The 27,703-nt window shown below is 41.3% G+C and overlaps 2 protein-coding genes and 1 long non-coding RNA gene across 7 annotated transcripts; 2 read left to right on the forward strand and 1 right to left on the reverse strand.

The window, feature by feature from the left end:
- Window positions 1-3,651, forward strand: faim2b (Fas apoptotic inhibitory molecule 2b). Of its 3 annotated transcripts, none has more exons than XM_037253068.1 (12): window positions 1-253; window positions 1,335-1,383; window positions 1,483-1,550; window positions 1,646-1,710; window positions 2,117-2,170; window positions 2,247-2,297; window positions 2,386-2,425; window positions 2,521-2,558; window positions 2,656-2,743; window positions 2,908-3,000; window positions 3,213-3,266; window positions 3,360-3,509. In XM_037253068.1, exons 1-12 carry the CDS (start codon window positions 239-241, stop codon window positions 3,507-3,509), a joined length of 765 nt encoding a protein of 254 aa, XP_037108963.1. In that variant the 5' UTR covers window positions 1-238. The 3 variants fall into 3 exon arrangements, with proteins under 3 accessions (XP_037108963.1, XP_037108964.1, XP_037108962.1); XM_037253069.1 differs by having other exon boundaries at window positions 239-253; window positions 1,338-1,383; XM_037253067.1 differs by lacking the exon at window positions 1-253 and adding an exon at window positions 1,113-1,235 and having other exon boundaries at window positions 3,360-3,651.
- A 735-nt stretch (window positions 3,652-4,386) lies between these two features.
- On the reverse strand, window positions 4,387-27,703 carry LOC119123730 (RNA-binding motif, single-stranded-interacting protein 2-like). Of its 3 annotated transcripts, XM_037253065.1 has the most exons (14): window positions 27,510-27,698; window positions 17,037-17,200; window positions 13,623-13,681; window positions 13,396-13,487; window positions 10,921-11,078; window positions 10,757-10,836; window positions 10,558-10,667; window positions 10,403-10,446; window positions 10,045-10,138; window positions 9,907-9,957; window positions 9,711-9,821; window positions 9,236-9,316; window positions 8,650-8,737; window positions 4,387-8,360 (listed from the first exon to the last, which is right to left on the reverse strand). In XM_037253065.1, the coding sequence occupies exons 1-13, from the start codon at window positions 27,579-27,581 to the stop codon at window positions 8,657-8,659; spliced, it is 1,197 nt and encodes a 398-aa protein (XP_037108960.1). In that variant the 5' UTR covers window positions 27,582-27,698; the 3' UTR covers window positions 4,387-8,360; window positions 8,650-8,656. The 3 variants fall into 3 exon arrangements, with proteins under 3 accessions (XP_037108960.1, XP_037108959.1, XP_037108958.1); XM_037253064.1 differs by having other exon boundaries at window positions 9,907-10,138; window positions 17,037-17,197; window positions 27,510-27,703; XM_037253063.1 differs by having other exon boundaries at window positions 9,907-10,138; window positions 27,510-27,701.
- LOC119123732 lies at window positions 19,383-21,897 on the forward strand. The gene is made up of 2 exons (XR_005098127.1): window positions 19,383-20,726; window positions 20,844-21,897. It is a non-coding gene; the product is annotated as an uncharacterized LOC119123732 (long non-coding RNA).

Consider the following 27,703-nt stretch of genomic DNA (forward strand, 5'->3'; position numbering starts at 1 on the left):
GGTGGATCGGGGTTAGAAAGAGATTAACCACATGGAGGATGGACGGTAAAGCTGCTGCGTAATCCGCACCGTCCAAACAAAATCAGGGCAACAACAACTCGCATACTTTGCATGACATGCTAGCTGTCAAGTGAGGAACACGGAGCTAAGAGTCTTCTGATTTTTGGATCTTCTTGGGAGAAACAGACTGACAACAAAACATCTTCCTCCTCCTCAACATCATCACCAAGGGAGAACCATGAAAAAGGCAAAGGTATGTTTTAATGTTGAACCACCGATAACTGTTTAACGTTGCTGCAAGATAGTCGTTAATCTGTAACCGTGATATGAAAAGTGTTCTCATATATTAGTGTAAAAGAATAAGTCTTGATTGTACATTATTTACATTGCTAGCTTCTTTTAGATGTAGAGGCCGCACATTCAATGTAATATTTGTGTTTGTGTTAAATGCGCTAGTGACTTTGGAAAATTGGAAAAAGAATTCACTTGTCTCATTGTTGATTGTGAGCTACTCATTGTTAAAGTTAGACTGCTACGGGAACATCGTTTACTTCACTATGACACCGACATTGAAACAGGAGTTCAGAACAGCTAGAGAGAGCTACTTTCTTGCAGTTCAAGTTTTATTTCAGAAAACCTATCATCCACGTGTGTAGTATCAAACTCGATCTGGCCATCGCATCTTTTTTATTTTTTTAAATATGATTTTTTTGCTAACCACAGCAAAGTCAAGTTATACTTCCTATTGGACAAAAATTGGAACTTACTTAATACAGTATTTCTAGTTGGTTGTCGTCTTCGGGTTTTTAAACTCAGTGTGAAGTTGAAAATATATAAGGCAATACTTAAATGCAGGGGAAATTGCGTCTTTTGCAATATTAGTAATATGATGAGGTGATTATACAGTACCAGTCATAAGTTTGGAAACCCCTTCTAATTCTGTGTTTTTTCATTATGTAGAAAATTCTCAAATTGTAGATTGATAATTAATACTATTGGAATTATATGGTAAACATAAGATGTTAATCAAAGCCAAAAGGTAAATCAAGAGTCTTCGAAGTAGGCACGTGTCGGTATTTTCTCACTCAGCTTTATGATGTATGCTTTATAATCTAGATTTACTTTCAGTTCACAGCGGCACATTATCAAGAGCTTGAATTTCTTAGCTTGAATTGTTTCAAAACTTTTGACTGGTACTTCCACATATGATTTCCACAATCAGGACGCCCTATAAGGTAAACCCAAACTACGATTTGGTCCGTGATGACAAAATATGTTGACACTCTTTTTGACTATATGTGCAGTTCAAGTGATTCTAACACTGTTTATTTCAGCAGGTCGACAATGACAATGAACCACCAACCTATCAGGAAACGGTCGCAGGTAAAATGCTAAAAACGTCTCGTTAAATTATTAAAATACACTTTTTTAATTTTTCATATTGTGACAATGTTAAGATCATATCTGTGTTTTCTCACAAAGGCATTGAGGAGATGCAGGTCCAGTTTTTGTGGGATGACCAGACCGTCAGGCGGACCTTCATCAGGAAGGTAAACATATTATTTTACCAGCAAGAGTAATACTTGTATATGACAACTATCTAGAAAATAAAGGTGCTTGATGAAGACACAAAATTTCTTTGCAGGTCTATGCCATTCTCATGGTCCAACTCTTAGTGACTGTGGGAATTGTTGCCCTCTTTACATTTTGGTAAGATCTCTTCCATATACTAAAACAATTATGCATACTGTGAACTCACTGATGGCGATATTAGGAAAACTGGTGTGCCGCTAGTCACAAGCAACCCCCACCTGACTATATCAACAGCTTTACCTAGAGAAGTGCTATTTATCTCAAGATAACATGTCCAACAATACTAATTGCAGCTCTGCTTACCATTTGGCTTTGACATAAAACACTTGAAAGAGACGGATCTTCACCCAGCCTAGTTCTCAAGTCACGGGCAGATTAAATTCGAGTGAAGGCCTTTATTATGTAAATGAGCACAACTGTGATGTCACCAGCCCAACATTAGGTTGTCCCTAATTAAGTGGGCAGTGATTGCTATATGTCATGCACTCTAACGTTCTCTCGGTTTTTCTGTTTGTTTTTGCAGCGCACCCGTCAGGTTCTTCATCCAGACTCACCCGAGCTTGTACATGGCATCTTAGTAAGTGCAAGCGCATCAACTTGTATTCAAGTGTTACATTTTGTTTTTAATCTTGTTGTTTGACCTTTCTGCACAGTCTCCTGTTCTTTGTCACATACATCGCTCTGTCCTGCTGTGGGGACTTGAGGTAACGCTATTTTTCAATGATTAAAAAAGACCCAATCCTGAGAATCTGAACGGAATCATAATCTTTTTTTTTTTTTGTTCCTCAACAGGAGGCAGGTTCCCTGGAACATCATTTTGTTAGTTATCTTTGTGAGTATTCCTCATTGTTATTATGGGTGTGTGTGTGTGTGTGTGTGTGTGTGTGTCTGGCCAGCGTGAAATATCTGCTTTCTCTCATCGCACAGACTTTAAGCATGGCCTTCATGATGGGATTTGTGTCGAGGTGAGTTCATATTTGGGTCACATGGACACTGATTTTGATTGCGTGTTCTGCTCTGTAGTAAGAAATATGCGACTGAGCTAGCTCTGCCTTTCTCCAGCTTTTACAACACCAAGTCGGTGATGCTGTGTTTGGGAATCACCGCCATTGTCTGCTTCTCGATCACCGTCTTCAGCTTCCAAAGCAAAGTGAGTCAAAGATGACTCTAGATAGATAGATAGATAGATAGATAGATAGATAGATAGATAGATAGATAGATAGATAGATAGATAGATAGATAGATAGATAGATAGATAGAGTGCGATATGAGCTTTAAATGTGGTATAAAACATTTTTCTTTTCCTATTTTCAGGTTGACGTGACTTCCTGTCAAGGCGTCCTGTTTTCGTTATGTATGGTCATGTTGCTGGGCGCCATCGTTCTCACCGCCGTGCCGTTTGGATACGTACGTTCCCATAACGGCTCAAAAATAACGATTTCGTAAATGTGATGCCCCCGTGTGTTAACCTAAAGGGATTAGCGTCACAGATAATCTAGTCGTTACCTAAATTAGAAGTGCGCTATCCTTCTTAGCAGTGTTTTGTAATTAATAATTACCTAAATTAGAAGTGTGCTATCCTTCTTAGCAGTGTTGTGTAATTAATATCTTTGTTCCAGATTCCTTGGTTACAAGCCATTTACGCCGTCTTCGGAGCCATCCTCTTCACTCTGGTGAGAAGCACATTTACTATTTCAATTGCCAGCTAGACACAAAATCCCCATTTGGATCACCAAAGTTTTGACACGTGTGTCTGCCCTATGCAGTTTCTGGCATTCGACACGCAGATGCTGCTTGGGAACAAGCGCTTCAGCATCAGTCCAGAAGAATATGTTTTTGCCACACTCAGCATCTACCTGGACATCATCTACCTGTTCAGCTTCCTGTTACAGCTCGCGGGAGGAGGTCGCGACTGAAGCACATCCTCGTATGCGAGCTTGGGTCGTCTTCGCTGAAGTCTGGCGGTTTGCAAATTTACAAAACCTTTTACCACGCTTTACCTTTGTGTCAGCCTTGTGAGAACGTGTGCACGTTGTGTGGCCATTTTGACTGGTGTGATTTGTGACATAATAGCTGACTGTAATACTCTTCTGGTTGGGCAGGATAAGGAATTACAGTAATCTGTGATGAGCTGTCCTTTCATTCCATAAGGACAGTATGGGAGTGAGGACTGATGAAAGTCTCTGGTGAACAACTTGCACTTTTTAAATCTGGCAGGGTTGAGTTTGTGTTCATGACCATTTATTGTATTTGATGCAGATCTTTTATACATGTTGTGACTGTTTTATTCAAAAAGAGCAAGTGTGTGTCACCAATTATAGTTGATGTGATGTGTATTCATAATTAGTATATAATATAAACGATATACATTAGTAGAATGTAATATTTTTCTATTTAAAAAAAACTGATGCCGGGATTAAAAGACTCAAAATCTGAATTTGCTAGCCTCAGTTCATGATCTCATTGTATGGGGTGTTGGACTGCTAACAATAATAAAATGGAAAATAGTTGGAACAAAGCTTTTTATTAAAAAAAGTACAATGGACATTTTCAAATCAAAGACAAATCCAAGACAGAAGGAAAATATTTAAAAAAAAAAAAAAAGACAAGTTACAGACAATTTTAAAAACTCTGGCACAGGAAGACAACAGTAGCCAAGTGGCTAGCAAAATAACCAAATATCAAAAGCTCTTTCCTCTAACAAAACTGTACAAAATGAGTTCTTGTATAAATAAGAAAACTGTTCACAAGCAGGAAGCGGGAGGCAACCAGTGCATTTTCAAAATCTGATTCATGTTTTTTTTTAAAAGATTACACTTTTACCAGTGAAATATGGAAATTATAGCTTTGTCGATGTAATACCAAAACTAAAGATTCAGAAAATGCAGACAGGGCAGCAACCTACAACCTGTTGAGACGTCCTGTTTTAGCAGCAAAACATTTTGAAGCTATGAAATAAGCCATCAATCTCTTTTCAGATGACCATTTATCAAATTGGTGGAAGGACATTTAAGTGCATGGAGAGAAACTGTGGACCATCCATCAGAATAGAGTTTGACATACTACCAGTAACTTTTCATGATGCAAATTCATTTTCCAGCATCAAAATAAACTTAACGTTAGGTTTGCTTATAATTTGGTAGAAAACGATCAAATAAATAAACACTGCATTGTAACAAAGTCGTCATTTCATAGTTCCAAAATCCTTTTGAGTGTATGTGTGTGTGTTCAAAGTGATGGCTAACACATCGAATACAGTATACCTTTTCTCTCATACGAACGTTTGCCATGACATAGTCCTTCATGGTGCGATTGATTCGGACCAATTGCTAGCCCCCTGTGTGATCTGGACAGTTTATCCAACAACAACAAAAAAGTCATGAAAACAAATTCACACAAGAAAAAAACAACAATGTCAAGAAAAGGTGTGTGGTACTATGTACAAAATGTGCTCTCAAGCTGCACAAGGTGCTCCTCCTGGAAGCATGCTAAGCCCACTTTCATTTGGAGCGTGTTTACACGCACTGCAGCCTTCTCGCATATGCTTTATACAAAGTATGGTACTTTCCATTTACTTTCTAAATGAGAAAAATAACCCTACTTCAGATTCAGAGCAAATGCTTTACACAAGTATGGTACTTTCCATTTACTTTCCAAATGAGAAAAATAGCCGCACTTTGGATTCAGAGTGCATGAAAACGCCATCGTCCTTCTGAGTCATTCAGTATCGACAAAAGCAGTTTGTCCGGCTCGCATCGCACGTCTTTTTGAGAGCAACATATGAGCGTGAATGTGTGGGTGACGACAACATCTTTGGTAGCACAAATGAACAATATAGCAAACAGACAGGGAACAAATAAACAAAAAAAAAAGTCTGCGTTTTTTTATGTTTTTTTTTTTGCTGGAGCCAAACCTGACGAACGGCTTTGTTCCGGCCAACCAAAATAATTGTTGAATCAATGGCTTCCCAACAAGTTGGTTGCTGTCATATGTAGTGACAATCCCATGGAATTTTGAGGCAGTTCACACAAAGAAAGAACATTAGGATTTCCAGATTACTTTGTATCACTCACTAATTGAAGGTACTAATGCCCCTTTTCAACATGTTAACATTAACATTCTTTGGTGCTGCAGATGTATTACGCACTTTGATGAAGCCATTGCGTCCCGTCCCATCTTTGAATAAAAACAGCCAAACGCTGTGATGTAAAAAGAAAGCCTTGTGCTTCTTTGTTCGCAATTAGCATGTGTTGCTTCAACTGATGTTGCCGTGTTGTTGTTTTTTTAAATCTTTTTTTTTCTTTCTGATACAGTGCAGTGGAAAAGGGGCATGAATACCCTCTCGAATGGCACTCACGGTCTAGTGATCAATCTTGTGAAGATGTTTGTAATGTGTGCATAAATGAAAACTTGTGTGGATACAATGGCTTGCAGTAGCCTCATTTAGAGCTACGACACTGATGCAGCGTCAGTATGAATGTTTCGAGTCAGCAAACAAAGTCAAGAGTTTGGTTCAGCTGTCCACTTGCAAAGGCTTCTATTTTTCGTTTTTTCCTTTTTTTTTCTTTTTTTTTTTACAAAAAGGCTCAACGGCACAAACATGGGTACAAAAGGAACAGAGATTCTCGTGAATCAATTGTTGAGCAAGAAAACGGCAAATCTAACACCTACAAACTAACATCTAATGCTATCTCGACAGCTAAAATGTCAACTACTTCTAAGATAATCAATCAAAAATAAGGCAAGTTAGCTCAAAAGGTTTTCAAATGACAGTCAAAAGGAAAAAAACTTTCTACAAAAAACAACAACAAACCAATCAATGACTTAAAATCAGGTGACAACAGCAGCATTAAGAAAAGACCTACAGCTCCCTTTGCAAGCACTCACTCGGAAATCTTCGAGTTCCCTCAATTTAACAACTGCGGTCATTTCACTGATGCACGTCCTCTTTGCGGCAAGAGAACCAATCGAATGATGCTTAAAGAGTTGCTTCAGCAAAACCGCTTAAAAGCACTTCTCAATATGGCCGTGAGGAGTGTGAACAGGTGTCATGCTGATCTACAGCCTGTGCGCACCACATACACAGTACACGGATCACATTCAAACCGAGCAAATCACCAAAAACAGTGTCCAATCCCTTTTGACCGTAATGTCAGAACCGTATCTTCTCGGTGTTAGCGTCAGCTCCACAAGTTAGAATGGAATATGATATAAATAAATGAATAAAAAGATTGATGTTTTTTTTAAATATCCTGCAACTACAAAGAAAATATTGCGGCCATAGGAAATTAGGCAATTTCACGTAATTTATTATTTTTATAACTATTTTTGTAGATCTATGACATAATGATAGATGTGTCAACCGGTGAGGTACGCTGATAGGAATGACTGTTTAATATTGACAACTGAATTTTTTGGCACTTCTCCATCAGATCAGATCCATCTTGTTAAGTGGGCAAACATTAGCCAGAAAAAGAGACGGAAAAGCCGCTCTGTAACCGTTAGCTCGTTTAGCAAGCAAGTATGCTAGCAAATCTTCAATCTTCGTCTCATTAATTAAAATTATTGCTGAAGTCAACGCTTGTTTTTTTTTTCACACAATTTGCTACTAAATTATAGATTACATGCTCAGCAGCTTTCATGAATACAAACACCTCGCAGTTTGAGGAAAAGCGAGGTGAACACAAGACAGCTCTCCAACCCCCAAGACGAGCTGAAGGCTGATTAATGCGCTACTTGGGGAATTTTACTACAATCATGAACAATGAAGCATTCCACATCTCACTTAATATTCTTTTGTTTACATCTTATTCCATTAGTAGCAGAAATGTGGAGACGGAAGTGGTCTGACTGAAACGGGTCAAAAGTACAGATCCCAAAATGTCAGTTTATCACTCTGTGGCTTCTTTATAGACCCCCCACTTAAATAACGTCTTTTGTATAAAGGTTTAAATGGTCTAAAAATTCTGGAGAAAAAAAAGTCAAATATAAATAGAAATAATTGATTGTCTTTTGTTCATTCATGCTTTAAAAAAACTAAGGATTAAAAAGTATAAATAAAATGGGTTTCTACCATCTGTGCATGAATAGAAATCTCTGCAGCAGTTAGAGGAAGAAGTTAGCTTTAAATGGTTTGCCTCTCGCGGTTGCAATGACTTGATATCCAGCAAAAGTGTTTGTTTTTTTTATCCTGTACAAACTGTTGTCCCACTGCTGCAAATAGAATGTCAAACAACAGACATCGGGAAATAAAAAGTTTGCATATTTTACAAAAAAATAAAAGACACATTGTGTTTTAACTCTTTTTCCTTGAATCACTCTGAAACATCCAGAATGCACATTTTAAAAATAAGAATTTGTTATATTACGTGCATAAAAATAACGCTCTAGGTTTTTTTCATCCTCACGATTTTTTTTTCCCCCCCTCTCCAACATTTTGTCGTGTTCCTCGTTTCAGTTATCAAAATAGATCAGATCTTCTCTGGAGAAGATTACCGCCTTTGGTAGTTCAATTTGTGAGCAGAAACTTTCAATGACGGACGTGCTGTCTTGTTTCTTTAAAATGGAAGAAAAAAACAAACAAACAGACAAAGAAAGACACACAAACACACACACACACACACACACTCTCGCACACATGTACACACGTTCCTTTTGTCATCCATGTTCAAGTTCGGATGCTTAGCGACGGTACGGAGCAGAGTTCTCGTTCAGTAGAACCCTGATTGGTTGGATTCATCACATGACCTAGGCCCCACCCCATGGAGCTGGAAGAAACCATGCAGAAAAGTGATATGATTTTAAAAAAAAAAAAAAAAAAAAGGTGTTGACTATTCCATTTTCTTTATGATATTGTGCATTTAAGCTATCACGAGTCTTAGGTTAACATTTATTGGGGCCCTTTAATCGTTATTGAATTAACCTAAATATATTTTTTGAATGTAGTAAATAAGAACATATTTTTGCCACATCTCTGTTGACCACTTGGCAGCAGCAAATTAATACGTTCGGTTATTTTCCATTAGATTGCAATCTCCCATGTGTCAAAATCCGTACCTTAGCTTCACTTGGTGTGTTGGTATGAGTAGTTTGTGTGTTCTGCGGGGGTTTCCATAGCAACCTGTTGCTGTTGACCACCATTCTCCTGAAAAACAAATGACTAATGATTTAATGTGCAAAAGCTGAAAAGCAGAGCTTGTTGATTACTGATGTTTACAATTCACACCCTCCCACCCAGTTTACCGCTTGCTACCATCGTGCTGCGCCCCATTAATAAACATGCCCCCCCCCCTTTTTTTCCCCCCCACTGTTGACAACGTCGCTCATTCTCCAGGTTCCCACCAGCATTTACACTGAATTAGATCAGTGACGACTCCCCGCGGGCACAGACGGCCTCATGCAGAGAACTCTTGCCAAGATGCCTTTCATTCAGCAGTTCATGTTGGCTCTCTATCTAAAGTCTTGTTTTCTTTTCATACATTTGAGAAATGTGTTGAAAATGGACTAAGTGAGAAGTACAGAACATAAATTAAACCGATAATTCAATTCACATTTTCTTCATTTTGTACCATTTTAAGCCATTTGAAATGTATACAGTGCGTATAAATCTATTAACCAGTATGGAGAGTGTTTCCGTAAATACCTCTACTGGGACATTGGAGGGAGGCACTGGGGTGTACTGGGGGATGTATGTCCCTTGCATAGTCGTGTTGGCCGGAATATACTGTACGGAAGAGGACAAAAAATGATGTTAGTACCCAACCGGAATTATTGTAATGGAGCATTTTTACAAAATCTCAAACTGACCACGACCATATATTATCGTAAAGTATTACAGCATAATTTTGGAATTGTAACCAAGTTTTATTTCCTTGACTTGATTCTTGTACTTTCTTCCCTCTAAAAAGTCTGTTCAAGTAACATTACACTTTGTTTGATCAAAATAGGCAAGGTTTTGGTTCCTAGGGCATCGAGGAGTACATAAATATGGTACTTGTGTTCAGAATATGATAGGACTTTTGAAAAAAAATCTCCCTTGGAAGGGGTTCCTGGAATTGACAAATTTGATAATCCCTTATTGCTATCACTGAGTAGAAGAAAAGAGTGTGTGTACTTACTGTGCCCGTGCTGCCCAGGGACAGGTGGCTTAGCTGCTGGGCGAGAGGTCCCATCATAGACGTGGGCTGGATGGACATAGTGTGATCCATTGCTGGGGTAAGAACTGTACCCTGCGGATGCGATCAGACTCTCGTTGCAAACAAGATCCACGCTGTAAGGCTCAAAAGGATGGATATGTTCAAAATGGCTACTCACAGCTGGCTGCATGAGGTATGACTGATGGTGCATCCAGGACGGGCTGTGCACCTTCACGTGATGGAAGAAAGATAGCAATTGAGTTTGTGTATTTGATATTTGTGAATCCAAATTTGACATTTGAGTAAAACACACCACCTGGTAGGATGAGACAGGAGAATGCATGTAAGGTGAGAGCGACGTCTGGGCGATCATCCGGTTGGGAGCCAGACTGTATGGCGACGAGTAGAAGCTGCCGAATGGAATGAGACGAAAACATCAAGCGTATCCGCAGTGTTCGTACTTGCACACAGGATGAATAGAAATCTCCACCGAGGTTGTAAAGTTCAGTTTGATTTGAGCTCGTCCAAAATATATCACCTTGAAGCCGCAACGTAAAAAACTCAACATAACATCAACATCCCAGCAGGGGGCAGTGTTGCAGCAAAGTTGAGGCGCTGCTTTTATTTGCGTGTGGGTTGGGACTGTTTTCACTCAGGGCCTGCATACCACTCACCCATTTTGTAATGCTGTGGGGTCATACGCAAGCGTCATTCCTCCCTGGGAAAACAATGTGGGATTCAGAACCAGTGAGGTCATGCAAACAGCACTGCATTCACCTCAAAACTTTTACTAGTTTGGATAAAAAGCGCCAATGCCAGCGCTACTTACGGTTTCTCCGTCTCTGGCCCAGGGCCTTCCGTTGGGGAGGTACTTCCCCTGGTTCTGCCTTTTTTTCTGACCTCCGTCTGCAAACTTACATAATAAGGGCTCTGTGGGCACTGGGAAAGCAAAAGATTCAACAGATGAACACTGGAACAGACACCAAAAATATTAAGAACGTGTTGTATGAAAATCTAATTCCACATACCTGGAAGTCCCGGTGGAGTCTTGATGAATTTGCCATTGAAATGTTGAATTATGGCCTCACACTTCTCTGTGGACTCCATTCTGGAATTAGAATAAACAAATATTTAAAACAAATATACTCACATGCATTTTCGCTTTGTGTTTTTTGGCTAGTTGACATCTGACCTGGCGAATCCCACACCGCGGCTGGTCCCGTTGGCGTCTCGCAGAATGCGCGTGGAAATGACCTGGCCAAAGGACTTGAGCATGCTCTCCAGCTCCTGCTCGTCCATGGACACCGGCAGGTTGGAGATGTACAGGTTGGTGGGGTCCTGCTCTTGTTGCTAGTTGGAAAGTACGGGTGCCAAAAGACGCTTTTAGTTGACATATTTCTTTAAATAGTCATAGGGGAAAATCCCCATTAAAGTCTGAGCTCCAAACTAGAATGGCAAACTTATTCCAAGTTTAAACCACAAACAAAAAAACATTGCAAAAAAAAGGTCTAAATGTCAGAAAATAATGACGTGAAAAATGATGGGAGGAGTCCAATTGCAGATGAAAACAATATCCTCAAACATAAGTAAAAGAAAAAAAGGGGGGAATTCCACCAGAGGGAAAAATGAATCAATCGCTTGTATCCACAACTTGATCTCTTTAATGTAATGTGCCATCTCGCCATCAAGTTTTGTGAGAATTGGTGGTGATTTTGCTAACATTGCAACATGGAAGTTTGGCTTGGCTTACCGTCCACATTTCCAATGAAAAACTCTGGCCAGTTCATCTTTTATGGATTTCAATTCATCTCTTTCAATATTTGCATCTGTGAACTTTTTAATGCATAAATATCAGTGTGATGTGACCTAGTTTGGATGATTGTGGCAACCGTCTTGACGTATTAATCCTTTGCAAAGGATATTCAGTGATAATGCCCAATATGACACTTTTTTCAAAAATCTGCCTGATGTAAAAAAAAAAGTGTAACCCTGACTAATTTGTCACTTTTAAATACTCACACATGCAAATAAGAATTTGTCAACTCACAAAACGTCTAATTAGCAAATATTGACAGCTGCGAGTGCATTAAAGCAGAGAGATTATACATAAACACACAGTTCTGAGACTTAATTTTCGTGGCGCTCGCCGGAAAGTGAAACCTTGTGAGACTGCAGAGGAAGACAGGAAGTCAGGCATGAAGTTTAAGAGTTCACAGAGCAAGCGAAGCCTGGCAACTGGGAGTAAAAAGAGGCTGGGCGAAAAAGGAGGAAGGGGGAGGGTGGGATGAATGAGTGTCTTCCAGCAGGATTTGGTATTGGAGGAGGAAATGACAGGATAGGAAGCAGTGGGAGGTTGGACTAATATTAAAGCAGCATGGCTGAAAAGACGATAAATGGCTCTTTCATCTTTTTGTCTCAGCCTAATTGATTACGAGTATCGAAAAGCAAATAACGTTTCTAATCGGATGCTGTCACATCAAAACAAATTCCATGAAAAAAAAAATCTTCATATTTGTTGGATTCATTTATCTCAAATTCCATTGCTGATAAAGCTTGCTACTATTGTCTGCCATATTTTCTCAGTGATTCTCATCATTCTGGCTACGGCAATTCAGCAATAAGCTGATTGTGTAACCCGGCGGCAGAATGTTGGAGGTCATTGACAAACTGTCATTTAGTCAAAGGCAAGCTGAACAAACAAAAGCCCCACCTCCCTTTTCATATTTTATTTACCCATCGCCTCTGCTAATTTCATTTGCTGAAATACCGGACCTGTGAGGGACAATACAGTTGGCGCCGGTCCATCCTCTGTCGAGCGTCAGCTGAGGAGTGTCGCTCTATGTTGAGCCCATTTGCGCAGGGAGGGGCAGCACAGTAAGGCTTCTGGCTTTAATTGTCTCATTGTTCCCCTGATCCTTCAAAATTGTTTGTGCTGGGTCTGCACCCCGGAGGCCTACTTGGATGAGCACTCTGAGGACATTTAGGGAAAGGTTTACCTCTGGAAAAACACCACAAAACCTGCCACGGTGAATGCGAAATATCAATATTAGCTTCTTCTAACAACCTGAAGTAACCCGGTCCGCTCTGAACCAGCTGCGTATATTTAGGTTTTTATTGTGGTTGTCATCACGTCTGCCGGAGCACAAGCTGTCTGGGTGAGTCACGGCGAGGTGTCCAGTTGCACTTGGTCTGGTATGGAGATGGATGTATGATATTGCGTGAAGTTCGGGTGCAGATCCTTTACAGTGTAGAGGGATACCCTGGTGTTGCATTACAGCGGATTCTGGGAGGGGGCGGAGCCAATTAAGTGCGGGTGTCAGCCTCAGGCCTTGAGCCCAGACGCCGGACAATGCCAAGCCATTGTAACTGGCCCATTGACAGTGGCTGTAGTGGCACCCTCCCCCTGTGTTCCATCAATGGGGAGCCGGAGAGCCAGGGGATCAGCTTAATAGGCCGACAAGAGCTGCTTTGACTGCGGCGGACACCCGTACAAAGAGCTCGGAGCAAAAGAGCAAGTGCAGAGAAACAAGAGCGGCAGTCGTGAGGAGGCAGTGAAGACAATACAACACGTGACTGTAAATACCACACGGGTGTTGTCAGGTAGATTTGGGAAGCTAGAGCGGTTTGCACTGAGGTGGAATTTGAAAAAAAGTTGATGGAATCTTACTTTGGCCATCTGCGCCTGGACGCCACTTGATTTCAGAGCCGTAACAGCTTTCTGAGCTGCTGCCGGACTGTCAAAGTCCACAAAGCCATAGCCTGTCAAATACAAAATGCCTGTTCATGACCTTGTTCCATAATTAAGGTTACGAGTAATGGTAGCATCCAAATTGTTTGGAATATTGGTCAATAATTGTGTGTAAAATGTGCTGGCCAGAGACTGTGACAACTTACCTTTACATTTATTGGTAGTTTTATCCAAAATGGCTTTGGTCGACACAATCTTGCCATACCTTTAGCAGATACAGAAAAAACAAACAAACAAACAAACAAACAAACATCCTGTCAGTGAGTGATGAGAAGGAATCCACTGCTTCCACATGCACAACGATTCTCACGCATTTCCTCAGACCGCATACCAACATAAACACACGTATCGCTTTTACGTCAAAGCCAACTATGTCCACATCCACCCTTCCTGCCGAGGGAGGATTTCTGGCTTTGTTTTTGACAGGTGTATGTTGGCCTCTCTAGACCAAAAGACTATTTGTGTCTTTAATACCCACGCACACACTTCCCCTGGAGACAAGTATCCTCTTGGGTGTTGTCACTACCAGAACTGGGCTTTCAAGTAAGCACAGAAACTAGAAAAATGTCTGACCAATAAAACACAGTCTAAGCAGAATCATTTCCAGCTTGATTCATATTTTGATATTGTGGAGGCTAATGAGTAGCGTATCCACTTTACAGCATAATAGATTGTCCCTGCCTAGGTTATTTATCCAAAGCAGGAGGGCGGTCTTCCTCTGTTTGGGCGACATGGTGTCTGGGCGGATTGTAACCTGATGCTTGGCCCCTCCACTTGGCCTTCCTTCCCTCCATGTCCCTCCTCCTCCCTTTTTTTTTTTTTTTTTTCCATCCTCACATCAGAGCACAGCACACAGCTGGGTCTTACACGCCTGCCTTCTCATGGTGGCCAGATGATTTGGATGTGTCCCATGACGTGTCTGGTAACACCTCAGCGAGGCATGTTCTTCTTGTACTACTGGGTCATGGCTCGATGTCGTCCGACTACTTTCGAGCAGTGTATGATTACACACGTCGTAGAAAGAATTATAGCTACGCTATAAAATTCTTTTAGTGCCTCCCATCATATTTCATCATCATGTTTGTTTATGATTTCTCCACTGTCATCAGTAAGTAGTGCGTGACTAAGAGCTCACTGACCTCATCATTAGCTACATCTGAGCATTGTCTCTGCCAGTTTTGCATTTTTTACTACACCTAGGTTTAGTTGGTTTTGTGTGTGCGTGTAAGAAAGTGAATTCCTATTTTTTTCCACAAATTAATAATACATTATCACTTATATTACAACGGTGGCTCCCAACGACTCCCAAATTGAGATGAGATTATTTAATTATATTTTAATATTTCAGAATTTCTGTTTGGTGGTGTGCAGTGAGATTATTTTTATTTAAAATACGTGCACCGTAATACTTTATAATGAAGTGGAGGGGGGCTGGCATACATACATCTATTAGATATTTTATGTTGCATGTATAGCGCAATACTGAAAAAAAATATGACCAGCTTGATTCCCCAAAATGCTACATGCCTTTTTTGACACAAACAAAATATTAAACAGATCTCAATTAGAAACATTAAAATATTTCAGAATTATTATGAATGAACAAGAACAAAAAACAGCCCCTGATAAGAGTCTCAGTTTGAGGAATGACAAGAAAAACAAAAGCAACGTATCACGTGTTCATGTTTGCCGTGTCACGAACACCGGAGCAGTTCAAAAGTCCGAAGGCAGTGCTTTTGTGACCTCCCACTTAACCCGAGAGACCCCCTCGGAAAGCTGACAACACTGTCGAGGCCACACGCACACTTAAAAGACAGTCACGGGCTGCTTGACATTCACATTCTTTCCCAGCAGGCGGGCGGGCACTACTCTTTTCCCACTCATTCATGTTTCCCCTTCCTAACTCAGGAGGAACCGTCCCATCACGTCAGTCCCCCTCTCCACATTTCTGACGCCACACAGTGCCTTCTCTGTCGGCCGTTTTCTTTTACAATCAAAGTTCCGGTGTTTCACATACCTACCGCCGATTTCTGCTTGGCTTTGATTGCCGTGACTTTGACATGCTGTGTTAAGATGACTCTGATGGTGAAGGCTTAAAATCAGGTCAGGTAAGGGGGTGGACCTCCTGAGGCCCATATTTGTTGACGCTAACATTTTTCACGCTTAATGTTGGCAAACAAGTCCTGTGACATAAAAGCATAGCCTTGAAGTTTAGCTTCACTCATGATGCTTATTGATCGCTGGGTGTTTGTCAAGCTTTCACGTCACTTCTGAGAGGAACGTGTGTTTTGAAACGATGGTTAGGAACGGGTATTTTACCTCGGCTGTCTACATGACGCACTCAAACAGAAAAAAATGTTATTTGTTGAATATTCTAGTGGCGAATCATCAAATCTATTCAATATTCTTACGATTGCTTATCTTGCTTGGGTTAGGGTTTGAGACGCAGTCTTTGGGTGACACCAGTTCGGGTTGCACAACAAAGTGGACAAACAGCCGTTCAAACACACACAACAATGGGCAATTTAGAGTTGTTAATTAGTAACCCAACATGCATGCTTAATGATTCTGGAAGGAAACCAAACCAGCACGGGAAGAATATGTCCGATGTTGTTTGGGCAAGGTGTGGTCAAATATCTTCGAGCGTGTGACAGGCGTGTGTCATAATTATAATCAGTTTGTCAGAGTTGATTGGATCCAATCAGTGAGTTTCATCATTGCTTCATTCGTCACTGTACGTTTGGATGTCACAATTCACATTCCAGCTCCTTAAAACTGGATCCGGTTGTGTGTAGACAGAACGCAAAATCTGGACTAAGAGTCATGCAAAGGACGTTCAAGAGAGTTGATAACATCTGCTCTGTGTTGAGCTCTGCTTTTCATCTGTTGGAAACATGAAATAAAATTGTTCAGGCTATACTTTGATGATCAGAAAAAGGCTGTCGCAGGCCAAATGAATCATCAAATGAAATGCAATACAGGATGCTTTGATTCAATCAACAGCCAAATTTATCCGTAAGTAAAATTTGTGTTAGGAAGGTGTAAATTTAAGGTTTATTAATTCGGAAAGAAAAAAAATAGAGACACAGCGGTGAGCCAGAGAAAGATGGGTACAGCCAGTTGCTGTTTGTCCTCATCTAACCTTCCAATTCTGTAAGACTGGAAATGGCTCAGCGGTAAGCAACCGCAACACTAATGCATCTGGAGTGGGATGTACAACACGTACACAAACACACTTTGTCATGCTGGGTGATTCAGCTCATTGAATATTTCCATTTTATATTAACCAAGGGGGTAAAAGTATCCCAGTGTTCCTGCGAGAACTGTTACCATAAAGTTCTAAGAGTGGAATCCACCAATACATTTGCAGATAATAAAAAACTCGGGTTTGGAGTAATGTCACCCAGCCGGCGGTAGATTTATTCCATTTATAATAACCAAACTGCAATCGTAATTCCAGTGGTGAAAATATTCTGCATTTCACAAAGACCAATGGCTGCCATTTATGTCTTGTGCGTGGTCGTAACATTGAAGACAGATGGTCAAATATTGAAACTTACGGCTGGCAGAGCTTGACCAGGTCTTGGTCCGTAGTCCCCGGATGAAGGCCGCGGATATACAGGTTGGTTTTACTTAGCTGTTCGCCACCTCCTCCACCGCTGTTGCTGCTGTTGTTGTTGGGACTAGGGGGAGCCATCTGGTGGCCGAAAGACGCATAGGTCTGCTGTGAGAAAATCAGAATGTCAGAATTGAACAGGTTTTTTTCGGCTTGACAAACAGATCATGGGTTCTTCCTTGAACAGTGCTAATTTCAGAAAACTTTTTAGATTTGTGCCTTCGTTCCGCTCTATGTATGCATGAAAGTAGTTCATTTGAGCAGATAATAATTGGCCAGAGGGCATCGCTTTGGTTCTAAGTGTAAAGAAAAGAAAATTACACAAGGTTCATGTTTCAAGTGTGTTTATTGAGAAGTCAAAATCGGAGCCAACATGGCAGACAGCAAAGGGGTGAGCAAGAATGGGCGAATCATTTTGCTTGTTGTTGTTATTGTGTAGCTCTGTGCACCGTGAAAATAAAGCCAATTACCCCGAGGAAACCACTGCAGAGTCTCTGCACCATTATTTCGGCCTTGATGGGACAAGGGGATTAGCTGAGTCAAAGCAACCCTATTTAGCCCGAACGTTTCTCCAACCGTATTTGTATGCATAGACTGCAGTAGATATTAATAAGCCTTTAAGCATTATTAAGCCTAATATTTTTAATAAACCAGTCAGTACCTCCACCAGTCTACCTCTAGCCCACAGGTGTCAAACGTAAGGCCCGGGGGGCCAGATCCGGCCCTCCACATCATTTGATGTGGCCCGCAAAGGCAACTCATGTGTGTCAACTCAATGTTTCTTGTTAAGATACCAGAACTGTAAATTATCTTCCTTTTTAATAACAGTGAGATATTGCAATGATTTCTTGTTAATACCTCACTTTCAAAATAAATTAGAAATTGTTGAACTTTTTTTTTTTAACTGGATTCTGTTGTGTGTATGCGACATGTCATAAGTATAATAACCTCCTGAGACCCAGAGAAAAAACTTTTTGAATTTTAATTTTTTTACACCACATAAATCTTTGAGTGAAAAAAACATTACTACAGCAAAAAAAAAAAAAAAAATCTTTTTTTTTTCCTACTCTATGTCCTTTGGCGAGAACATTGGGACTCGGTTCTGGGAAATGTGAAAAGCCTAGGATGTCCTCTGTAAGGACCAACAGGAACTAACTCAGTGGCATGTATGACTTCAGAGATACAGGCCAAATAATTATGTCCTCTACAGAGGACAAAAATGATTTCCTGGGTCTCAGGAGGTTACGTCATTATTGGCCCCACGAGGGAAACCATAACTACGGCGTGGCCTGCAACAAAAATAAGTTTGACACCCCTCTTGCCTAACTCTTCTTTTCTAAACCGTACACAGACAAAAAAATGCCTACAACTATACCAAACTGAACCCAACCGCTTGATTTCAACAGAATCTTAAAAATGAAAAGTACTGTCGTAATTTTTTTTCTTTCTATCTTTCAAACACCTCAGCTACTTATTTGGGCAGCTGCGGTGCTGTTCTAAGCGAGTACAAGGGAATGTGCTTTTATGAGGAGATAAAAAGTAAATCTGCGGGAGACAGATGTGCACTCTCTTCAGTGAAAAATGATATCACACAGCGCCCGTGTCAACACTCACCAATAATGCCTTCTGAGGGGAATGTTGGGCCTCTTGGCCGCTTGCTCCATATATGGGGGAAAAGGGGCCTCTTAGCTTCACTCCATGTTGGATAACTCCGATTTTACTTTGGAAACCACGACAAGTCTCTTGCGGTGCAGAGCAAAACCAAAAACTGGAAGACGAAAGACCAACATTTGGGTAGAGTGCGATTCGTGTTTTGTGATACTTGCTTTTGCTCTTTTCGGATCAGATCATCATAAAGAATAAAGCGCTTCAAGTAGTCTCTGGTTTGCAGAAGTTTGAGTGCACAGCAGGGATTTCTTGCGGTGATACTCGCTGATCAATCCCTCTTGTTGTTTCCAACAACACTTGCCACCGCAACTGACTTTACGAACTACGGCGGCCGACTCGTCATGACTCACCATTATAACAGGATATTGCGCAACAACCAGTGAATCATGGATTGTGGCTCTCCGCGGAGATTGCGCAACCATTCATCCAAAACCATCTTGAGGTGAACAAGGTTTCATAATCTTGTCAAGATGCTGTGAAAAAAAAAAAAAGTCTTTCCAAGAATAGATCAGTTGGTGCTTTTATGAGTCAGGCGATAAATAGCAACACAAGGATTCACCGCAAATGACTTGTATTAAGTTTATTTAGCCAAATAGTTTTCGACATGTGAGGAATAGGAATAGATGTGGCTTCCTACTGGTCTCGCAGTTGGGTACAGTGAGGCTCCTGTCTCATTTGCGAGATCAATTGGATGGCGACGACGCGGCAACAATGGCTTCTTTTTAGAGACGTGAATGGGTCACTGATTAAATTGACGTTGTTTGGGGAAAGCCCAGCAGGCCGACAGATGCACCCGCCACATCAACCAATCACGCTAATCAGAGTCTCCAGAAAGGCACGGGGCCCCCTTGATGACGCCCGACCCTGGCAGCATTCTCTTAACCAGCTGCGACAACAATGAATGATATCTCTTGATGTCGAGATTCAAAACTGGAAGGTCTGACCTATCTGGTGCATATTGTTAGGATCCAGCTCAAGATAAAAAAAATAATTTCTAATTTAATTTGCAGCATATTGGTGGAAAACCTCATAGTGCGGGTGTTTTAAAAAAAACAAGTATTTTTCTAAAGGCAGAATTTTCAATACACTGGACAGATCAGAGAGCTCATTAGTGTCCCTAATGAAGTGTCCGGTGATCAAGCTTTTTACTGCACCACTTCCCAGCTTGTTCCTATGTCCAAACATTTTATTAGTTTCACTTCAACTCCCCTGTGGGGGTTCTCCAGTTGACACTGGCTCGACCCTGAGAATTTCCTGGATTCCTGGCTGTTGGGGAGTTTTCCCGCTTTTGTGTGTCATGGCTTCTTTATCCTGACGGGACTGCTTGTCTTCTCGTCAGGAAGGAAAGTGACCAACTGAGTGACGTCCATGCTGATTCATGGATGGGCCTGTCTCAAACAGGACCTTGGAGTAAAGCTACAGGAACACTACGTGACAAAATACGGTCGTGTCGCTCGGTGTGCGTGACATTTTGATCTTCAGATTCCAGGGAAAATAAATTTTAGCATTAAAAAAATCGATGTGCGTGATTTTTTGATCTTCAGATTCCAGTGAAAATAAATTTCAGCATTTAATAATTTTTTAATTCGACAAATTCTACTTTGCACGGGATATACTCATTTTATCACATTTTATTTGGGCCTGAATGACCCAAACATCTACAAGGACACGTTTGTTTGTATTTTCTACTCTTGCAAAAGATCAGACAAACAAGTTTCTGTTTGTGAAAGAGGTTTTATAGCCTATTATTATCACACACCTCTCTTAATTACTAGTCACGTTTCCTGTACAGAGGAAAAAAAAAAATGCGGCAATATGAAATAAAGCTTTAAAACTAGCTGAGCGTTGTGCGAGGAATGTATCTCGGATGAAGCTATAAAGTAAAGACGAGGACAGGAAATCCTGTGTGCCCGCTCTTGATCTCATCACGCGGCAATTTTTATGAAGCACTCCGCATTCCAACCAGGTGAGAGGGACGCAGAACAGGCATCAAGACCGGTTCCTAAATCGTCCTCCTCGCCCTCCTTTTGCTTTTATAGGCGATGCGGCGCCCATATCACTCTTCAATCTGTCTGTCTCTTAGGGTACGATGGCACCTTGATGCGCAGATGCACAGGCACGCGTTTGCTTTCAAGCAGTTTCGGATGGCGCGAGGCGAGGGAGCTTTGAAACGTATACACCCACAGAGACGCTGGCCCACGGCCCAGCTGGAGATCTAACGAGAATGAGAGGCACAGCGAGCGTCTGGCATCATCGCCGTCGCGCTACTTTAGACAACTCTCCGTCTGGCCCCCGCCGCTGCCTGCTCACCTTGACCGGATGGCTCGGCGGGCAGACGCTTTTGGGACCGCTCCAAAACATCTGACACGTTAGACCGAGAAATAGATACACATACTTGGGCCGGAAGGTGAAACTTGAGTCACGGCGAAAATTCAAAGTAGCCCAGCAGACATCAAAATTTGATGTCAGATATTTCCCATTGTTAATACTTCATATGCATGGTGTTTTTTCTGGTGCAGGCGCACAAGTGAGGACACGGATATTTAAGCTGAGTTCTTTTCAATGTGTCGACCAGACAGGTGAGGTGAGCTATGCTTAATCCCCATCCAGCCGTTTCAGGACATGAAGGGCTGTTGGCAGTCTGTCAGTGTGCCGTGCTCCGAGCTTAAAAGGCTTGCTTGGACTAAAAAAGAACCAAGTTATGATGTGGCGCATGACCGCCATTGCAGGAGGGCACACTTTAAGGGAAGCAATCGGAAAGTGTCAAAGATATTTCGTAAAAGTGACCCAACGTCATGTCGGACTTGCGTGCGCTAAATAAAAGGCGGTATGGGTTGCACTTTAATTCATTTTACTTTTAAATGTGACCGGCCTCAAGAGTAACTAGGATTTACGGGTTAATTGAAAATAAATCATGTAAATGATTTTAATTGTATTTTTTGGTTAGTTAAAACCATATTTCAACAATCTGCCTTTGTGTAAGACTCTACCTTTAAGTACTGTTGAAAAATGGCTTCTGATAACAAATAATATTCCATTTCAGAAGGCATGTCCATTTTTAGAATTTATTTCCTACAATAAACATATTGCGTATTTGCTAGAACAATCCCAATTAAATTAAAGGCGTGTACAAGTTACAGATTGTAAACATTCTTGTGGCACAGATTTGTGCACTCAAAAGGCCGCGTTTTGGGTGGGTGCTATCTGATCGACTGGCGCTGAGAACGGTTCAGAACAGCTGTCCGGTCTGCCTTTTTGACTCTGGCTAAATGTCTCGCAGACAAAGAGAGGAAGCATTTCTGCTCTAAGTGCACAAACAGCCCCTGTGTGCCCTTCTGAAATTTGATCCAGGATGGACCAGATAGCTGTTTGCTACCCCCTTCTACTTCAATATGCTCTCACCAACACGTCATTGGGTACATTTGGACCATCTAACAAGATCTATACCGATGCATATATTCTGTATGTATATGCATATATAAGTACTAGATGCCATCATTTTGAGCACAGAGCAACAACTTCAAAAGCTACACATGGATTTGAGACATGCTGTATCCTGCATTCATATGAATCTAACATCAAGTATTTAGTCGCTAAAAGCGCCAAGCTTCGACATTCCATTGCGCGAACTTGAATATTGCAAATATTTGTAACGTCACAAATTCTGTCCAAACCTGCCGCATAAAATTAGGCTGTTTGATGCGAGCTGACAATGTTGATCAATGAGTGCCTTGAAGTGCCTTGACGCAAATACAATACAAACTGGAGGATTTTATTTTGGGGTTCATTGATGTTTGAGGTGGGAAGAAATAGGTTAGCGTCAAATGCTGAATATTTATAACAGATTCCCATATAGCGTTCTACAATTAAATCTACAGGCAGTTTAAATGAGATAAAATGTCTTTGGCTACTTTGTTGTAGAACTACTAAATGTACCACTCCCCCAAAAATAATTTTTATGTCAGAAATCTTCGAGGACTTACACATGGCAGTACTGTAACTCACAGCCCGAATAACAATCGAGAAGACAGAGCTGCTCTTTTGTGGCGTGCAAATTAGCTTAATAAGCACTTAAGTCGATATTTACTGTGACCAAGAGAACCATCAAACCCGTAACTCCAATTCTCAACCTTAAAATATGCAAATGTACATTGTTACAAATGTTTAAAACCGCCACAACAAGCCATGTGTGACTGGACCTGTTTTTTTTTTTTTTTTGCTAGCACCGTGTGCACAGAGATTGTTTTGACAGTGTTGGCTGTAGAGCAAAAATGGGGGAAACTACCTCTGAAGTTCACTTTGCCTTGATTTCAGTCCTCCAGTATTAGACCAAGATCGGCGGCACAGGGACTATGATCTGTAGACTAACAATATGATAAGATGATACAATATAGCACACTCTGTGGTAATTAGATATTGGGGGAGGGGGGTCATTCAGATGACCCCTTTCATCCTACGCTATCCTCTTCCCGTATAAACATCTAGCCGTTCACTCCTGTTCTTATTATCCATGTGGGCCTGACAAAACTCGCTTGTATATAATATGCGAATTAAGACTTGAATTAATATCGTGACGACTAGACTCACTTTGCTAAATAAGCGTTGCACCAAAGTAGTGCATACCCAAACATGCATGTCTTTCTACTATTTTTACTCTTGGATGGAAATGATAAGGCTATTATTTTTGAAATATTTCCACCATAACCTTTTTGCAAATGTTTAAGTAATAAGCCTTTCGATTACCAGAAGAGACATTCAAAGGATTTAAACAAATAAATAAGCGCTTGTAAATAATTGTGGAGCATCTTGATAGAAGAAAAACACGGCTTAGATCTTCACAGAGTAGTGCCATAAAATTACAAGGTATTTTACATGTTAAACGTCATCATTAAATTCAAATGGCACCCATGCAAAAAAAAAAGAGAGGTGCATAGATGAAAAGGACTTTGCTCATTACAGGGTGGAGTGCAAGGCAGAAGGAACGCGGCTCGAGTAAAATGACTCAATGAGCCTTTAAAAGTTTCAAGTTAAAAGGCTCTGCTGTGTGAGCTGATTTTTTTTTTTTAGTCTATCATATTCAGTTTGACGACGGAATTTAGTTGTGTTGTGATGCTGTTGAATGTCTGTTGGCTCATCTGGACAATTAAGTCGGGGTAATAGACATTGACATTTTTTTCCGATGAGCTCATCGCGAGATGAGAATGAACGTCTGACTGAAAAGAACATAAACAAGCCATTGGACGAGGCCCTGAGCGAACGAGACCTGTGGTACCTTGAGAGGCGACAGCCCGTCTCCTGTTATTTTTCCTCTCAGGAAGCCTTACGTGGAAAATGACCAAATTTAATTTGAGAACATTAATTCTATTTATTCGAAGGAGGAAATGAGGTGCTGAGTCAGGGGAGGAGCCGGCGGCTTTGCGCGCAACAGAAACCAAACACCTTGGAGCTGCCGGGCTCTCTAATCGCCGCCCCCCCCCCACACACACAAAGAGCTTTTCTCACCCCTCTTTGTGTTTATTTTGTGTTCAGACATTTATTTTATGTAATCGTGCGACTCAGATATGGCAGAATGTGAGCAGCGGAGGGAAACTCTACGAAGGCGATGGGAGGGGGGGAACATTTACACAGTCGCCTGACCTTTTGCTGAACCTTTTCTTCACTAAGTAGGCCAAAGGAGGTTTGGAGATTCTAACAAATGCTTCTATTTTCAATGTTTGGCCTATTCCGAATCCTTGAGATTTGTTCGACTGCGAGGAGGTTTATAAAGATAAAAGGGGTCTCCCAAATAATCTTTCAATTGTGTCTGCGTTTGATATACCACATTAATTCCAAACCTAGCTTGGCGGTATTCCGATACAAGTTCGACCCCTATAGTGATTTTTCCATTTGTAAGTAAATTAAGATGACATCATTCTTAATTATTGCTTGGTGATATTCCTGGAGATTTATCTCGTGTAAAATGGGTGCCTTGGCGCAATAACAGTTGTCGTAATGCATCACTGTTTTATGTGCTGGATCCTACACATTAGCGTTAGCATCCTGCTGCATCAGACTGCAGTATATCATCTCTGCCATTTTCTATGCCCACGGGGGTCACGTAATGCGTCGAAGAAACAAAACATTCATATAACCTTTTCTATTTTCTATGTCACGCTACATACGTGCCTGGGGTACTTAAACGCCGCCCACTCTTGTGTGTTTGCGTCTCAATAACGGCCACGCCGTAAGATCGTTAGCTACATCAATTTAGATTCAGAACAAGAAACACTTTGAAACATGAATCACATGGCCATCAACATAAACATCCAGATTATGACTTGAAAAACTGTCCTTATGCATACTTCTGTCGACTGTACATATATTGAACATGGCCCAAGTGGCTTTCAGCCTCTTTTACAGAGATTATGACGCAATACTATTTTCAAAGTAAGTCGGCAATAACAGCACTCGGATTGTTGACACGGACTCTTATCTGTGCTGAGGAATTGCGGCGCCATTCATAGTATTTTCCATGAAAGCACGTGCGTCAAGAGCATCTGTGTTTTGAACAATCTGCTCTGCTGTTTTAATTGTCCCGATTTGCTGTCCAAATCTGATGGCGAGGAGGAACATTTGATTAACAATGAACCTTAAGTAACTCGTCATCACTCAAAAAGCAGCTTCGCTTTCTGTTGACTGCGCCAATGTTAGTTCAAAGCCAAAGAAGTTACTTGCTAACATTGATACTGTTATAAAGTGGGCATTATCCCAAATGAGCTTTTTATTTTACCCACAGATTTTATCATGGCAGACTGAACAATACATCTGATTTTTATTAATTTGGGCCCAGTCCATTTTCTTACAGTACGTCGTCGACGAGATGTGATGTTTTGAAATGTGACCGCAGTCTGATTGACCATGTCGCATTCATCAGACCTCCACATCAAGAAGGATTTTCTCCAGTCAGCACAGCCCGACTCTGACGCAAAAGCTTAGCCATATGCGGCACTGCGTTGTCAAACAACTCTTGAGGAAAGGTGCTGACAGATGTAATCAAAAGTCAAGAATAAGATTAAATTGTTTCAATACTGTGCTTGTAACTCAAGACAATATCAAATCTTCTTCCCCCACTGAAATAAATTGAAATGACAATAATCAATTCCATGTGCCCATAAAACTCCAGCAGGTTTTTTTCTTTATAAGAATACCACTCCACAGTATAGTGCTTTATAGAAACAGAGTAAATAGAATTGAACAGTTTGTGTTACGATTTCATTATGCCACACCTTCTGGTATGTGCACCTTGGACACCAGGGGGCAGTATAGTGCACCCACAGGTGTATGCACAAATAAGAAGGTCACAACTGCTCAGTTAGCTGCAGCAATTAGTTAATACTCTTGTTTTGCAAAGGATAAAAAAGATATACTATCTTTTTTTGGCTGCTCCCATTTAGGGGTCGCGACAGCAGATCAATTGTTTCCATCTCACTGTTCTCTGATCTGGTGACGTTCGAGCATCTCTCTCCAACAAATGCATTTAACATTGCTTCAAACTAGTGCAGTTAAAGCAGAAAATACAGATTTTCTGTGTCCATTACCGTTTTAATTCAGTTACAACATGAATATGCAATATTGCAAGCAGGAAACTGTGGAAGAAGTTATCTGGCAAGTAAATGACCCCGTTTTTCAATGTGTTCTACTACAAAGCAGCTATTTTTAAACAAGACGTGACAATGAAAATCTGAAAATAATCCACTTTAATCATTTAGGGAAAGAAGATTTACGAGTTAACAAGTCTCACAGTGACGAATATTCAGTACAATATGTTGCGAGTGTGTGTGGAGGGGAAGAAGAAGACAATTGAAACCTAATGCTCATGCAGACGCAAATGTTGATATGAGTAGCCAGGCGTTGGCCTCTATCGCAGGAAGACAAAATGTCACTGTACATAGTACATGCTAGGATGCATGCATTATGAGGGGAAATCTTTTTTTCCCATAAATATGGTCGATGGAGACAGGATGTAAGCAGCCTCTGGCTCAAGGGGAAATGATTCAAAGACTCCACAAGAATCTATCAAACAGAAACAGCTCGGCTTTCAATTACGTTTTCACACGAACGTCGTGACTGCTGGGGTTTTTTTTTTTGTTAAGGAGTGGGCGTCTTCAAACTGGTTTCAAAATGTGACAATGTAAACAGTATCCACGGGATTCTCAATTCTGGGAATAAAGCAGTCACCGTGGGCTTTTTTTTTTTTTTCCCAAAGGGGTGGGGCATATTCCACTTCCACAAGGGAAACGCACGGAAAACAAAGTTTGCCAACTTAGCCGGGTTGTAACATTCGATGGAAAGAAGGCGAAAAGAGAAGTATTTATTTGCGATCATGTTAAACTCGCGCTTCAGCTCCCACTTTCACGCACGGCGTCCGCACACAAGTTGCTCTGCGCCGGGGACTTTTTCCCCCAAGAGCGTCAAATCCTCGTCCACATCGCGCCCGTGTAGCAACCGCACGCATACTATATACACAAGGCTCGAGACGGCCGCCACTAAACGCCATCCCGCGATCGACCGGTTCGGACCCGGACGGCTGTGAATAATGTCGGCGGTCCGTTAAAGTGCAAAAGTTAAATTCAAGTGGCCTCTCAAGGACACTGCAGCCAACCCACTGTCACCAGCCTCTCCGTGGCGACGCGCGCGAGCGGGCGGGCGGGCGTGTTGCCCCGCAAGCTGAAGTCGAGTCAAAATGGTAGAAAAGCGAGAGAGATTTTACCTTTTTGCTGTTTCTGCTGTTAAAGCCGCTGTACGGGTTGATTCCTGCCCTTGGCGGTACGGAGAGCAGCATTTTTTCTCGGCGCTATGTCCGGAGCGGCGAGCACTGCCCAGGCTGCCAGCTGACGTCAGCAGCTGGGGAAGTAGTGCCTGGAGTCCCGCTGCTTGACTGCGAGTGGTGCTGCTGCTACGGGA

Source organism: Syngnathus acus, chromosome 5 (genome assembly GCF_901709675.1).
Source record: "Syngnathus acus chromosome 5, fSynAcu1.2, whole genome shotgun sequence".
In the NCBI taxonomy this organism is placed as follows: Eukaryota; Metazoa; Chordata; class Actinopteri; order Syngnathiformes; family Syngnathidae; genus Syngnathus; species Syngnathus acus.

Coding starts and splice junctions, on each gene's coding strand:
- faim2b (XM_037253067.1), top strand. CDS start 1,206: ATGATTTCCACAATCAGGACGCCCTATAAG. Junction 2,171..2,246: donor AGCTTGTACATGGCATCTTA/GTAAGTGCAAGC, acceptor CTTTCTGCACAG/TCTCCTGTTCTTTGTCACAT. Junction 2,744..2,907: donor TCTTCAGCTTCCAAAGCAAA/GTGAGTCAAAGA, acceptor TCCTATTTTCAG/GTTGACGTGACTTCCTGTCA.
- LOC119123730 (XM_037253063.1), bottom strand. CDS start 27,581: ATGCTGCTCTCCGTACCGCCAAGGGCAGGAATCAACCCGTACAGCGGC. Junction 10,447..10,557: donor GGGCCAGAGACGGAGAAACC/GTAAGTAGCGCT, acceptor TTGTTTTCCCAG/GGAGGAATGACGCTTGCGTA. Junction 10,139..10,402: donor CCCACAGCATTACAAAATGG/GTGAGTGGTATG, acceptor TCCATTCGGCAG/CTTCTACTCGTCGCCATACA.